The sequence below is a fragment of the Artemia sp. Qi Xiang Cuo genome, chromosome 4, assembly GCF_049724085.1.
Source record: "Artemia sp. Qi Xiang Cuo chromosome 4, ASM4972408v1, whole genome shotgun sequence".
NCBI lineage: Eukaryota > Metazoa > Arthropoda > Branchiopoda > Anostraca > Artemiidae > Artemia > Artemia sp. Qi Xiang Cuo.
The window spans coordinates 76,851,386-76,866,837 of NC_142797.1; the positions used below are offsets into that span (position 1 = coordinate 76,851,386).

At 36.9% G+C, this 15,452-nt stretch overlaps 1 protein-coding gene across 1 annotated transcript in view; it reads right to left on the reverse strand.

Annotated features, from left to right (window-relative positions):
* Nucleotides 1-15,452, reverse strand: part of LOC148953450 (uncharacterized) — a 165,073-nt gene that overhangs the window by 37,608 nt on the left and 112,013 nt on the right. Inside the window, exon 7 of the mRNA XM_089087964.1 lies at nucleotides 458-689. Within this exon, the coding sequence (XP_088944090.1) occupies nucleotides 458-689 (232 nt within the window). The remainder of the gene's footprint in view (nucleotides 1-457; nucleotides 690-15,452) is intronic.

Genomic DNA, 15,452 nt, shown 5'->3' on the forward strand with positions numbered 1-15,452 from the left:
TATCTCCACTACTTAAAAAAGGACACCAATAAATTCGGTAATTTCTAGTCCAAAGAAAATAGAGACTAAAAAAAATTTATAATAAAAATGAAGCATATTTATAACTTGAAAAAAGTATCGCAATTCTAAAGGAGCGTTTTCTGTGATCAAAAATATGGAAAGATATTTAATTTCTTTTGTAAGCTTAAAACATTGTAAGCTTCCTATGTGATCTAGGGCTTACCTTAGTAAGTTTATTTGTATTTACCAAATGACAGAATATATTTCCTTCTAATTCAAAGATCGGCATAGATATTTGGTAATATCTAAAAGGATAAGTGAAGGATTGAAAAGAAATATTTTGACTTTATTATTCTAAAGGTATATCAGATGCATAAAGATAAAAAAAAAAAAAACTATAGCCCTGATCACCGTTGTCAATTTTCTCAGATAAATCTCACCAGATAACAATGCTTACCGCGCACAAGATTTGGGTCTAACAAAACGCTAAAACTTATTCCAGGGACTGTCGCCTCATCCTCGTTTGGTTGAAATCGTTTAAGTAGAGCTATAATGTCGTCCTCAGTTAATTCCTCATCAGTGGTAATAATAAAATTTAAAGATACCTCCGAATTAACAGTTCTCCTTTGACTTTTAACGCTTTCAAATCCTACAATAGAACTCTTGTAGTCAGGAAACACTGCTGTTAGCTAAAAAAAAGAGTAAATCCGTAAAAAACCGTGCGGGAGAAAAAAATTGACATTCATACTTAGTTAACTATATTTGAAAGATCGTCAAAATAGATTTTGTCATAACGTTAATGGACCACACCAATTAAATACAGGTGAAGTTCCGAACTGTTCATTATATTTCATTCTTTTATTTTCCCTACATTGACAATTGATACACGCTCTAGTGACTAAATGAGACTGAGCTTACACTATTAAAAAAAAAAGGCAAGTTGTTTTTTTAAGGACATGAACAGTGAAATTTCCAATGAATTGATAATCACTTATGTGATCTTGAAAAAGTGTCTACTGTATATATATATATATATATATATATATATATATATATATATATATATATATATATATATATATAAAGTAAGTCAGTGTGGTTATGTGTGATAGACAGGATTGTTGGAGATTAGAGGGTTTGCAGAATAAGAGAAAATGAGTGGGAAAGATTAGTATTTTTAAAAGTTTGTGCAGTGAAAGATGATTGAATCACCATCCAAAAGGCATTCTTATGTGAATAATAAGATGCAAAGCAAAACATGAGCGGTTGAAGAAGGTGGCAAGATGTGGCAATTCTTACTACCGCTTATCTTTTAACCGCATATTTCTTTGTTCTCATTCTGGTACATATTTTAGCCTTATATTTCTTTGTTCTACACTTTTGTTTCTGAGTAGTTTTAATTCTTGCAGCCATTTTTTGCTGACAGAAGTAATCTGACTGTATATTTTTGTTCTTCCTTTTTGTTTTTCACTACTTTTGACGTTTTTAAATACCCTTTACCTTAGCTACTGGTATTGGTCTTGTCACGTCTGATGGTCTAGGTTGTTCATTTGTATTCAGCCATCCCTGACATAAAAACCTTATATGCTCCAGGGGCATAACTTAAAACACTTGTCACCACGATCTTTGGCGTTGTGTCGACCTTGGAGTTTTTGATATTAGATGTTTGAACTATTTTCAACAAAATGGCTATCTCAGAATTTTGATTGGATGGGTTTGGGGAAAAAGGGTGTAGGACAGGGGGATAGTTGACCCTCGATCTCTTTTAATTCTAAAAAGTGAACTAGATCTTTCAATTTTCAATCATTTGAACCTCCTTCTAAAGTTTATACGAGCAGCCCTTCTGTAAAAACTATATATGCCCCTAGAGAAGAACTTACAACGTCTCCCCAGGGACCCTGGGGGTCTGTATCCACCCCGAATTTTTTTTTATCTAATCCTTCAACCAAGGTTAAATTTTCATCGGATGCATTTGGGGAAATGGCGTGGGGGCTATTTGCCTTCCAATTACTTTTGACTCCTAAAAAGGGCACTAAAACTTCCCATTTCCACTTGAATAAGTCCCCACCAAAGTTTATACTACCATTCCTTCCAAGTGAAGTGTCTCTGGGGAACAAAATGGAGCATTATGGCCTTGAGGCTGGTGGGGGAGGCTAGGTTCCATCAAATTAATTTTGACTCTTAAAAAGGGAAACAAAACTTTCAATTCCTAATTATTTGAGTCCCCTCCAAAGTTTAAACGACCATCTTTTCCGTAAAAACCTTATATGCACCTGGGACATAAGTTACAACCCTTCCTCCAGGTATCGAGGGGAAGGGTATGTTAACCATGAAGTATTGTCATCTTATCGTTGGACTATTCTATACAAAATGGCTGTCTCAAAATGTTTATCTAAAAAAAACTTTACATGCCCCAAGGGCATAAGTTACAACCCTTCCCCTGGGCTCGGGGGGGGGGAGTATATTGACCCCGAAATTTTGTTATCTGATCATTGGACAATTTCAAACTAACTGGCAATCTCAAAATTTTGATCGGAATTATTTGGGCAAAAGAGGGTGTGTGTTTGGTGGGGGGGGGGGGGTAGGAGCCCTCCAATCTCTTTTGACTCATAAAAAGTTAACTATAAATTTCAATTTCCAATCAAATGCGCCATTTCTGAAGTTTATACGACCTCCCCTTGCATAAAACCTTTTATGTCCTCGCGGCATGACTTAAATTACTTGCCAGCGGGCTCTGAGGGGGTTGTTGCGACATTGGAGTTTTTATAATTTGATATTTGAACTATCTTTAACAGAAAGGCTATTTCAAAGTTTATATCGGACGGGATTGGGGAAAAAAGGGCATGGAGGGGAAGTCTAGTTACCTTCTGATCTCTTCTGACTATTAAAAAAGATAACTAGAACTTTCAATTTCCAACCAAATGACCCCTCCCTGAAGTTTATACAAGCATCCCCTCTATAAAGAATCATATATTCCCCCAGGGACTAACTTACAACGGCTGCCCCTGGGTCCTGGGAGGCGCTGTCGACCCCAGAGTTTTGTTATATGATCTTTGAACAATTTTTAACAAAATGGTTATCTCACAACTTTTAACGGATATATTTGGAGTAAATGGGCGTGGGGGGCTAGTTGTCCTCTGACCTCTTTTGACTCTTAAGAAAAGAGCATGAACTTTAATTTCCTAGAACTTGAACTAGAACAGAACTTGATCTAGAATTGAAATTCCAATCAAGTAAGCCCTCTCTGAAAATAAACAAATAATCCCTTCTATAAGAGCCATATATGTCCCAAGGACATAACTTACAACACCTACCCCCGGGCCTTAGAGAATTGTGTCAACTCCGGGGTTTTTACTATTTGATGTTTGAACTTTTTCTGAAAAATAGCCATCTCAAACTTTTTATTTGATGGGTTTGGTGAAAAATGGCATGGGGGGACTCGTTGCCTTCCGATTTCTTTTGACTCTTAAAAAGTGAAATATAACTTTCAATTTCCAATCAAATGAGGTCCTTCTGAAGTTTGTACGAGCATCCTTTCTAAAAGAACCATATATGCCCCCAGTTTATTACTTACAACTCCTGCCCCCGGGCCCCATTATATATATATATATATATATATATATATATATATATATATATATATATATATATATATATATATATATATATATATATAGATATTATCTTATATGTCGTATATAGTATTCGTATATAACATTCAAGAATCCACTACTAAAGTTCACTGTAACTCGAGATATGTGAACTTCTTTTCCTGATTTTCCCCAGTAATTATATTTGCCTTAATTATTTTGTTACATAATTTAGTAAAAATAAGGCGGGCCCCATTACACATCCCTTATGAAATATCTAAGATAAGCAAAAGCATAACTATCGTATTTTTCTTTCTATTTTAAGTCATGGGGTGGCAAATATGATGTTTTAATTGAATTCAGGAATTCTAGAGTAAATTCAGTTCCTTCTTTTTCTTTCTCTTTTACAGAATCATAACTTTTATACGATTTGTATTCTCCAGGGGGGCGATCGACAATTTTTGCATTTATCTTACTTTGCATCTAATTGCTTGGTTGATTGAAGCTACAAATATCTCGGTCCTTCATTAAATTGAAACTTTGTTTCTCCAAGTACTCCAATTAAATTGAAACTTTGTTTCTCCAAGGCAAACATTCTCCAAGTACTTCCTCAATAAAATTTCCACTTGAAGTTATGTGTTCCGGTAATTAAATTTCTTGAAGTCCATTTTTAGGTAGATTTTTATTTCCCCGTTCGAGGATGTGCTTTGTAAATGCTTCTTGTTCAGGACGGACCCGCATATTTTTCTCAAATAAAATATGTTTGAAATACTTGCAAGGATGACTTTTTTATTCATAAATCGAGTATTTCACTGCTGTTGCCTCGGGGTTGAACTGGTAAACACTGTCACAAATCACCACCAGTAACTAGAATTTTCCCACCAAGTGGCAAGATTGGTTTGTAATGGACCGCAAAGCCATACTTGAGAAGCATGGGTGTTTTTTAAGTAGGAAAACATTTACTTGAGCTAATTCTAAACCTTCGCTTGAACCAGTTCTTATGGAGGAAACAGAATCTGAGGAAAGTGGAACTTTAAAGCCAAAGGTCTTATTTGTTGTTAGTTCAAATAGCAATAAAGTTGCTGCTATCTCTATATAAGCCATAGATTTTAATTTGTAATTTTTTGCATACAGAAGGGGGTAGAAGGACTTATAGAAATTTTTTTACCGGTACCGCTTGGTCCATCTATGAAAAACATTTTCCCCCAACACAATTAGGACCATTGACAGCCTGTAAAATAGTCTCAACAATTTCAAGCTGTTTTCCTTGCAGGAACCGATACAAACTATCTCCAGTAGCAGCTGACTCACTAGAATTTAGAAGTTCCAGGTTTTAGTCATTTTCGTTGGTTTCAATGTTGTCCATACCATAACGTTCCACCCAAAAACTAAAATTTCGACCTTCTATTTCCATGGTATTTAACTTGGATGCAATAATGCGATAAGCACGGTTCTGCAAGATCTTTAGATAAGCTATTTTGTCGCGCATGCCAAATGAAATCCTCTGCCAACTGATTTTTGAATCTTTCCCGAAGAGCTTTTGGATCTGCAGGATTACCAAAAACAAGAATCTATCTTCGCATTACAGAAGGCATTTTGGACAGTGCCGATTCTGTTAGGTTGTCTGAACCACTGTTTATCGTCGAATTCTAGGCCATGGGCCAGGCATGTTTTTTTGTATGTGGAATAAACGATGTTATCAACTGTTTTAAGATCTTCAAAACTTACTGCAATCATCACTTGGTATAAGAGTACTAGCAAATAGAAGCACTCGGGCTGACCCACAAAATTTATGTTGTGAATTCATCCCATAACCCACAAGCCACGAATCCTTTGCTCCTATATACTGGTTTTCCAATTCAATTTTTTCAGGTGTTTCACAATAATAGAGAAATTCCTGGTTTTTCATTTGTTTGAATGCCTTGTTGTTTTGAAAATACACTTCCAACATTGATCCTTGCTCTCCAATATCTAACAAATCTATTTGGGCTTGGCTGATATTTTGCATTAGGTAATATCTTGGCAACATTTAAACGTTTAACGACATGGCTGTTTTTTTATGTCGTAAGTAAATAGTCGCCAGCATGCTTCAGTTGGTGTAATGTAACGTCCTTCCATATAGGTTTCTGCATCATTGTAAACAACTGTTTATTTTTGACACTATTTTCTTAGGCACAACCATATCCCTTGCAGGTGTATTTATATAGATACTTTACTGGACATATATTTACAACACATTCGACATTTATGTGAAATTGAAACTTTTAAGCGCACGGGGATTACATGTGGCGACATGAAGATTATCACGTTAATGAATATAAAGATGAATTGGTGTAAAATTAAAGTGCTTGTGAATATTATTACTACAATTGATCATATACCAAAAGATATAGTAAATGAAGCCACTATTACCAGAGCCGAAACGTATATTGAACCTGTAGCTGACTCCCCAGTAAAAGTTGTGAAAGACTCAAAAGGGATTAGTGATTATTTTATTGGTTACGAACTAAGAGAAGCGAACCTAACAGAACCTAACAATCAATAGAGAACATGAGGAATTATTTTATGAAACAGATCACAAGATGTCCAAAGTTGTTTAATGACACTAATAATGTATAATAATATATGTAACATGTATTTATGTTAATATTCTAAATGTCGTTATTTCAGTAAAAATTTTTTAGGGTACACTCGCAAATCGAACATTTTAGAATATTTGTTAAAAAGTTGAAGATGTCAGAAAAGGAATTTTCAGAGACATAGATACTACTAGCAGTCTCATTGGGGGTATATTAGAAACTGAGATAGGTTAACAGAGCTATTACCAAAGTCTAAAAGAGATCAAATGATCACATATTTTTAATAAATCAAATGTGAAACATGCAAACACACGCACAGACACAAATGCACAGAGATTGAGTGAGACAAAAACACAGATTCAGACACAAAAACAGAGTACGACACATACTGGGACAAGAAAACATCTGCCCATGCAAACAAGCCCAGAGAGTGAGAGACAAAAACATATAGAAGTACGCATATTCAGACATACAAAAAGACAAAGACGGATACAGTGACAAGCAAAAAGATAAACAGGCACAGAGAGTGAGAGAGAGAAAAACACATGCAAACACGCATATTCAGACATACAAACAGAAAAAGACGGACACAGGAACAAGCACACCTACCCAGACACACAGGCAAAGAGAAAGAAAGAGATAAAAACAGATACAAACATACAGGATCAGACATACAACCGCGAAAGAAAGACACTGGGACAAGCAAACACCCACTGAAATACACAGGCACAGTGAGTAAGTGAAACAACAAAAACACACAGGGTCAGACATACAAATAGAAAAAGACAGACACTAGGACAATCAAACACCCACCCAGACACACAGGCTCAGAGAGCGAGAGAGACAAAAACACATAAAACACGCATATAAGGACAAGACAGACACTGGGACAAGAAAACACCCTCCCTGAGACACAGTTGAAGAGTAAGAGAGACAAAAAAACGCATACAAGCGCAAACATTCAGACAAACAAGTAGACAAAGACAGACACATGGAAAAACAAACATCTGCCCAGACACAAGGGCATAGAAATTTAGAGAGACAAAAACACAAACAAACACACACAAATTAAGACATACAAACAGACAAAGAACGACATTTGGACATACAAACACCCGCCCAGGCACATAGGCACTGAGAGTGAGTGATAAAAAACAAATACAAACACACAGATTCAGACATATAAACAGAAAATGACAGACACTGGGACATGCAAACAGTCGCCCTTACACACAGGCACAAAGAGTGTGAGAGACAAAAACATATACCAACACACAGATTCAAATATACAAACCGACACAGATAGCCACTGGAACAAGAAAACACCCGCCCAGACACACAAGCATAGAGAGTGAAAGAGAAAAACCACATACAAACACACAGATTAAGACAAACAAACATAAAAAGACATACACTGGGACAAGCAAACACCCGCCCAGACACACAGGCTTAGAGAGTGAGGGTGGCAAAAAACACACACAAACAAACAGATACAGAAATACAAACAGACAAAGACAGATACTGGGAGAAGCAAATACCCGCCCAGACACACAGGCTCAGTGAGTGAGAGAGATAAAAACAAATACAGACAGACAGATTCAGACATACAAACAGACAAAGACAGACAATGGAAACAAGAAAACACACAACCAGACACACAAACAATGTGAGTAAGAGAGACAAAACCCCATACAAACACACAGATTCAGACATACCAACAGACAAAGACAGACATGAAAACAAGTATCTGTAATATAGTTTTACTTTAATATCTTACTTGTCGTTATTAAATAAGAATATTTTATGCATTACTTTGCTATGTTTCCATTATTTTTAGTGTACGCTAGCAAATCGAACATTTTAGAATATTTATAAAAAATTTGAGATGTAATAAAAGGAATTTTCAGAGACATAGATACTACTAGCAGGCTCATAGAGGATATATTAGAAACTGAGACAGATTAACAGAGCTTTTACCAAAGTCTGACAGAGATGAAATGATAAAATATTTTTAATAACTGAAATATGAAAAATATAAACATCCGCCCAGACACACAGGAACAGAGAGTGAGTGAGATAAAAACACAGACTCACACATCCAAACAGACAAAGACACACACTGGGACAAGCAAACATCTGCCCAGGCAAACAAGCCCAGAGTGTGAGAGACAAAAACACATAGAAGTACACAGATTCAGACATACAAATAGGCAAAGACAGATACTCTGACAAGCAAACATACACCCAGACACACAGGCACAGAGAGTGAGAGAGACAAAAAACACACAAACACACAGATTCAGACATACAAACTGACACGGGGACAAGCACCCCTAACCAGACACACAGGCACAGCAAAGGAGAGAGACAAAAACACATACATACACACAAATTCAGACATACAAACAGAGAAAGACAGAAACAGGGACAAGCAAACACCCACTTCAACACACAGACACAAAGAGTGAGAAAGACAAAAACACATACAAAGACACAGATTCAGACATACAAACAGACTACACTGGGACAAGCAAGCACCCGCTCAGACACACTGGTACAGAGTAAGTGAGACAAAAACATATAAAAACACGCAGATTCAAACATACAAACAGAGAAAGACAGACACTGGGACAAGCAAACACCCACCTCACCAATACAGGCACAAAGAGTGAGAGAGACAAAAATATATACAAAGACACAGATTCAGACATACAAACAGACAACACTGGGACAAGCAAATACCCACCCAGACACACAGGTACAGACAGAGTAAGAGAGACAAAAACACATACAAACACGCAGTTCCAGACATACAAACATACAAAGACAGACACTGGGAACAAGCAAACACCCACCCAAACACACAGGCACAGAGAGTGAGAGAGGGACAAAAAAACACACAGATTCAGACATATAAACAGAGAAAGACGGACCCTGGGACAAGCAAATACCCACCCAGAGATCCTGTTACGATCAAAGGATATTAGCGATATTAGAATTATGTATTTCCGATATTGCAAGTTTTTATTGTATCTGCCTCGCAGATACAGTAATAGAAAGATGATGCAGATTTTTGGCGCTCCGGATATTGTAAATTGTTTTGTCAGACGAAGTAGCCATCTTCAAGAGAATATTTATGCTACTTTGGGTGTTAACCACCCACTTATCCGGGTAGCCACAGCGCACTGAGTGTAATATTTATTTATTGTGTTGTTGTTAAATGTATTTTTGTGCTTTTTTTTCTTTTCTTGTGTTACTCCACTTTATTATCTGTAGAGTGGGTCAAAAATAAATTATTATTATTATTACAGGCACAGAGAGCGAGAGATACAAAAAAAAAACAAGCAAACACACAAATTCAAACATACAACAGAAAAAAGACAGACACTAGGACAAGTAAACACCCGCCCTCACACACAGGTGAAGAGTAGGAGAGACAAAGAACGTACACAAACACACAAATTCAGACAAACAAGCAGACAAAGACGGACACTGGGACAAGCAAACATCTTCCCAGACACAAAGGCACAGAAATTGAGAGAGACAAAAACATACAAACACAAACAGATTCAGACATGCTAAAAGACGAAGACCGACACTTGGACAAAAAAATACGTGCCCAGGCACACAGGCACTGAGAGTAGTAAATACAAAAACATATACAAACATACAGATATAGACATAAAACAGATCATGGCAGACACTATGACAAGCAAACACCCACCCAGACACACAGGCACTGAGAGTAAGAAATATAAAAACATATACAAGCACACATATTCAGACAAATAAACATAAGAAAACAGATACTGGGACAAGCAAAAATCTGCCCAGACACACGGGCACAAAGATTGAGAGATAAAAAATCACATACAACCACACAGATTAAGACATACAAACAGACAAAGAACGACACAGGGACAAGCAAACACCTGCCCATACAAACTGACACAAAGAGTGAGAGAGATAAAAACACATACAAACCCACAGATTCAGACAAACAAACAGACAATGACAGACAATAGGACAAGCGAAAATACACCAAAACACGTAAGCACAGAGAGTGAGAGAGACAAAAACACATACAAACACAGAGATTGAGACATATAAGCAGACAAAGAAAGACACTGGGACAAGCAAACAGCAACTCAGACACTTCTGAAGCCTATTGCTGATTCTAGGTGGGAGCAAAGGGCTAGCTAAGCCGGGAAATTTTTAGGGTGGTGGTGGGCATCCAGGCAATGAGGCTTGACCCTCTGTCCCTAGGCAGCATAGCAAATCCGCTAGCGCACCTCAAAGTGGTGAAGGGGTGTAAACATCACTGAGCTCCACGCCTAGCAAGGTGATGGCCAACGTGCTTCGGGTGACCGCAAGACTGGGGACCTTGTGGTGCACTTTATCCCCAAGAAACGCTCAATAATGATGACAAATATGATGATGAAAAGTTTGGCTACGGCATCCCCGGTATTGTGCGATGCGACGAGAATGGCGCTCTCATCGAAAAGTATGCTAGCTACCGTCCTATCAAGAAGACAAGGCCTTAATATCGGCTGCTGGAACCTGTGCTCGATTAAATGTTCATTTACACAAGCTTTTGTAGCTGATGAATTTTATCTTTATAACCTTGATATTCTGTGCGTTTCTGAGACGAGACAAAATGGACGTAACATCTTGACCCTGAATCCTCGGCTGGGAAGGCGGTCTCTTATTATACCTTGGGACCATTAGATGGGTCTGGCCGAGCAGGAGTAGGTGTCCTGTTGTCCCCCAAAGCAGTTACTGGGCTCATCGAATATGAGCCTGTTTCTGCGAGAATCATACGGGCAAGAATTAAAGGTCGTACGAACAATCTGACTGTCCTTAGCGTTTACGCCCCAATAAGAGATGCCACTCAACAGCAAAAAGATCAGTTTTACAATGACCCGCAGACAGTCATTGATAAGATTCCCCTGAAAGATATACTCCTAATTTGAGGGGACTTCAATGCCAGAATTGGCGGAAAGCTGAATAACTCAAAAAATGCGATCGGCAAGCACGGCCTCGGAGACAGGTGCACAAATGGAAAAAGGCTTTTGCTGTTCGCAATGCAGAACAATCTCTCTGTGGCTGACACCTGGATTCGGCACAAGCCATGTCATAAGTATACATGGGAATCCCGTGATGGAAGAGTAAAGGCCCAAATAGACTATCTCCTTGTATCCCGACGATGGAAATCTATGGTGTTGGACTCGAGAGTGCACAGAGGTGCTGACACGGGATCGAAAAATGGATCTGACCACTTCTTGCTGAAGACTGGGCTAAAGTACAGACTTAGCTCAAGAACGACTACGAGGCCAAGCCAGAAAATAGACGTGTTGAAGATGAAATTAGATGAGTACCAAGCAGCATTTGTCCTTGAATGCTCGATCCGCTTCTCTGTCATTCAAAATCACACAGAGGAGGCAGCCCCGACTCATCAGTGGCCCAAGATAAAGATTGAAAAGAAATGGAGCAAATTCAAGGACCACATCACTGAAGCTGCCTCAAACATAATTGGGTTTGTCAAGCGTAAAACCAAGAGATGGATCTCAGAAAAGAGACTCAATCTCTCTGCCAAGAAAAAGGAAATGACCAACAAGAAGTCCCCCACATAAAAAGTGCTACGACAAGAATGTCACAAATCAGCAAGAGCTGACAAAAAAGCCTACTGGTCTAATGTTGCCAGTGATATGGAAAGAGCTGCATCACGAAACAATACACGAAAACTGTATGAGACACTTGGAGAATGCACTGGGAAGAAGAAGCAAAGTACCATCCCCTCGCTTAAGGCAAAGGATGGGAAAATACTCACAAGCAGCGAGGAACGTATCGAAAGATGGCAATTTCAGTTCCAAGAGCTATTGAGACCAGGTGACAATAGTAATCGAAAGTAACCACTTACAGCACCGCAGAACCCCCCGCACAACCAGGCTTATAAAATGTATGTACGGACCCACCCTCCAGGGATGAAGTAATTAAGGCAATCCAAGTTTTGAAAAACCATAATAGCCCAGGAATAGATGGGATTCCTGCCGAGCTACTGAAAGCTCTCCCATAGGTGGCGGTCGATGAACTTCATAGCATGATAACCGAAGGCTGGGACAATTTATACATTCCAGATGACTGAAAGACCTCAATAATTGTCCCTATCTTCAAAAAAGGAGACCGAATGGACTGCAAAAACTACCGAGGTATATCCCTTATCCCATTGCTGCTAAGTTGTTCGCAGTACAAACTTTTAAATAGATTCAGAGACACCAGAAACAGCCGAACACGAGCCAACCAAGCAGGATTCAGGCCGGATATGGGTTGCTGTGACCAGATTTTTAGCCTGTGACAGATCCTTGAACACCGGTTTAAACACCAGCAGGAAAAAATCCAAATCTTCATAGACTTCAGTACCGCGTTTGATTCGGTTCATCGTAATCCATCGAAGATCATCAATCTGCTCAAGGCATACTATGCTGCAACAAAGACCCGGTAAGAGTCGATGGCGATCTTTCAGATCTGGTTCCGATCGAGGAAGGTGTACGTCAAGGCTGTTTCCTTTCACCAACTTTGTTCAGCTTCGTCATCGACTGGACCCTCAGGGTCCTGGACAATTATAAAGGCGTTGCAGTGAGCCCGTCCTTCTCTCGTTACTTGCTCTACTTACTCTAGGCATCATGAAATTGCTTAAAACGCCATTTGCAAATAGACTAATTAAATTTTTTGGTCTACCTTTAGATAAGTTTTTCATACTTTGATTATTGAAGAAAGTCCGATTTTTATCACTGATTGCTTACTAAGCTTCAAACTTGGGGTTTTCATTTTTAAGGTTTTTGAATTTTGTAACTTCTTGTTAAAATATAAACAAATATTTTTGCAATTACCAGTTTTTTGCTCTTTAAACAATTTAATGTAAACTTCTCCATGCATGTAAATCTACACTTTTTCCACTTAAGTATGACAAGCGTGACAACGTCATTGCAATACATATAAATATAAAAATGGACACACCTCACATAAATATTTTTTTTCAAAATTAAGGTTCTAAACAAATTTTCTCAAACTTCTGACCTATCTAGATCGTCTTTTAGGCCAGAATATCTTAGGATGTCGATTTTGTCGAAAAAATATGGAGCTATTTTCAAGAAAAAATTAATAAATAAATACATACAGAAAATTATTGTTCACTTATAAAAATAGTATAGGCCTATAAAGGGAAAATTGGCATCCTTGGATTTTCTGGCCAAAAAAAAACATTTATATAGGTCAGAAGTCTTAGAAAATTCGTTAAGAGCCTTAATTTTGGAAAAAAAAAATCATGTCAGTAACGTAATATTTATGAATACATCCGAAAAGCATGCATACGTCATATTTGCCTCTAGTGGTTGCATCGTTTTCAGTGTCTAAGATGCAGTCAAAATTGCACAAGAAACTTGATTGACAAGAAAAATCATGATTAACGTCATATTTATGGGAATTTTTCAAGAGAATAAATTACATCATTTTCGTGCAGCCCTCCCCCCCCCCTTTTCAGGAGTGAAAGTATCGATTTTACATCTATGACGCATGGCAAATTACAAAAGGAGCATAGCTAAGTATAAAATACCAAGCGTAATTTGTCTATTTAAAAAAAGGCGTTTTAAATAGTTTCATAATGCCTAGAGGACAATTTAAAAACCTAGACCATCAAACGCGAAAAGAGCGGTCTAAGCAGCTAAGGTGAAGGATAATAAAAAATTTTCTAAAGCAATGATAAACGAAAAAGAAGAACAAATATATACAGTCAGAAGACTTCTGTCAGCAACAATTACAACGTCAGCATATATATATATATATATATATATATATATATATATATATATATATATATATATATATATATATATATATATATATATATATATATATATATATATATATATATATATATATATATATATATATATATATATATATATATATATATATATATATATATATATATATATATATATATATATATATATATATATATATATATATATATATATAATATATATATATATATATATATAGTAGTAAGGTATCAATTAGTATCACGAGTGATTGCGTAATATGCCTTGCCACGGGTCAGTCACCTATTACAATGAACGGTACTTGCCCTACCAAACGGGTTTTCTAACGTGACACTCATTTTTTTTTTTGGAGGTCAAACAGAGAGAGAGAGCGGCGGTCACACTAACTTGATTAGTAGTTGGATTCGGATATCAGGATTAATTTTCATTGTAGTTCATATTAGTAAGAGAATTGAATTCAGATAGAGAGAATAGTTTATTTGAGAGGATATTAGTGGAGAAAAAAAAAATGAGTGGTGCATTTACATTATTGAAGATTAATGATGGAACCGACAGCAGCAGCAGCAACGATATACAAGTACCCAATGTAGCTGTAGAAATAACTGCTGGCTGTAGACTATGTCTTGAATGGGACATTATGTATGCAAGATACATGATATCATTAAGCAAGTTTAAGCAGGAGGAGCAACTTTGTTTTGCTGTAAAAGTGAATATTTTCCATATAAATAAACTTCGGTCAGCATTAAATGTCATATCGAAATATACTGATGAGAAAAAAATTCATCAGTGAATATTTTTATTGTAATTATGTTCAATAAAAAATGTTTCTAAATCAATGGTATTTTTTCTTTCTAAAGTAGACTAGCGTATATTTTCCACAGTACAAAAAGAAATTCTTATTAGTGTGAAGTTGGTTGTGAGAGAGTTGGGACTCTAAAAAATGGATCGATTCCAGAAATAGCGAGTCATGAATAATCTAGTTCTTATGGAAAAACATTTGATTCTAGATGATGATTTTCTAGAGTTGTCTATTCAAAAGAAGATATTTTCCCGGAGAATGCTTGTAAATATAATGATAACTTATTCCCCATCATTAGACTGTTGTATGAAGCTTCTACGTTGTGTTCCAAATGCATTTAAACTATTTATTGATACTTTGATCCCGACCCGGCAAAATGATATTGTGGAAATGCTTTTAAATATTAGCTTAGAGATTGGAGACTTTTTTTTCATAAGAAAGATGATGGTCAAGAATGATGTTCCGCTCTCTCTCTCACATCCTCTAGAACAATTTTTGTTGTTGTTAGCTGAGCTTCATTCTGATAGTGAGTGTTAACACATAATAAAATTTATCATACATGTCCGTTATATATGTACTCGCTGGGTAGTTGGTCATCATCATCATGTGAGAATTGTGCAGTGATTGAGGAGTATAATGAAAA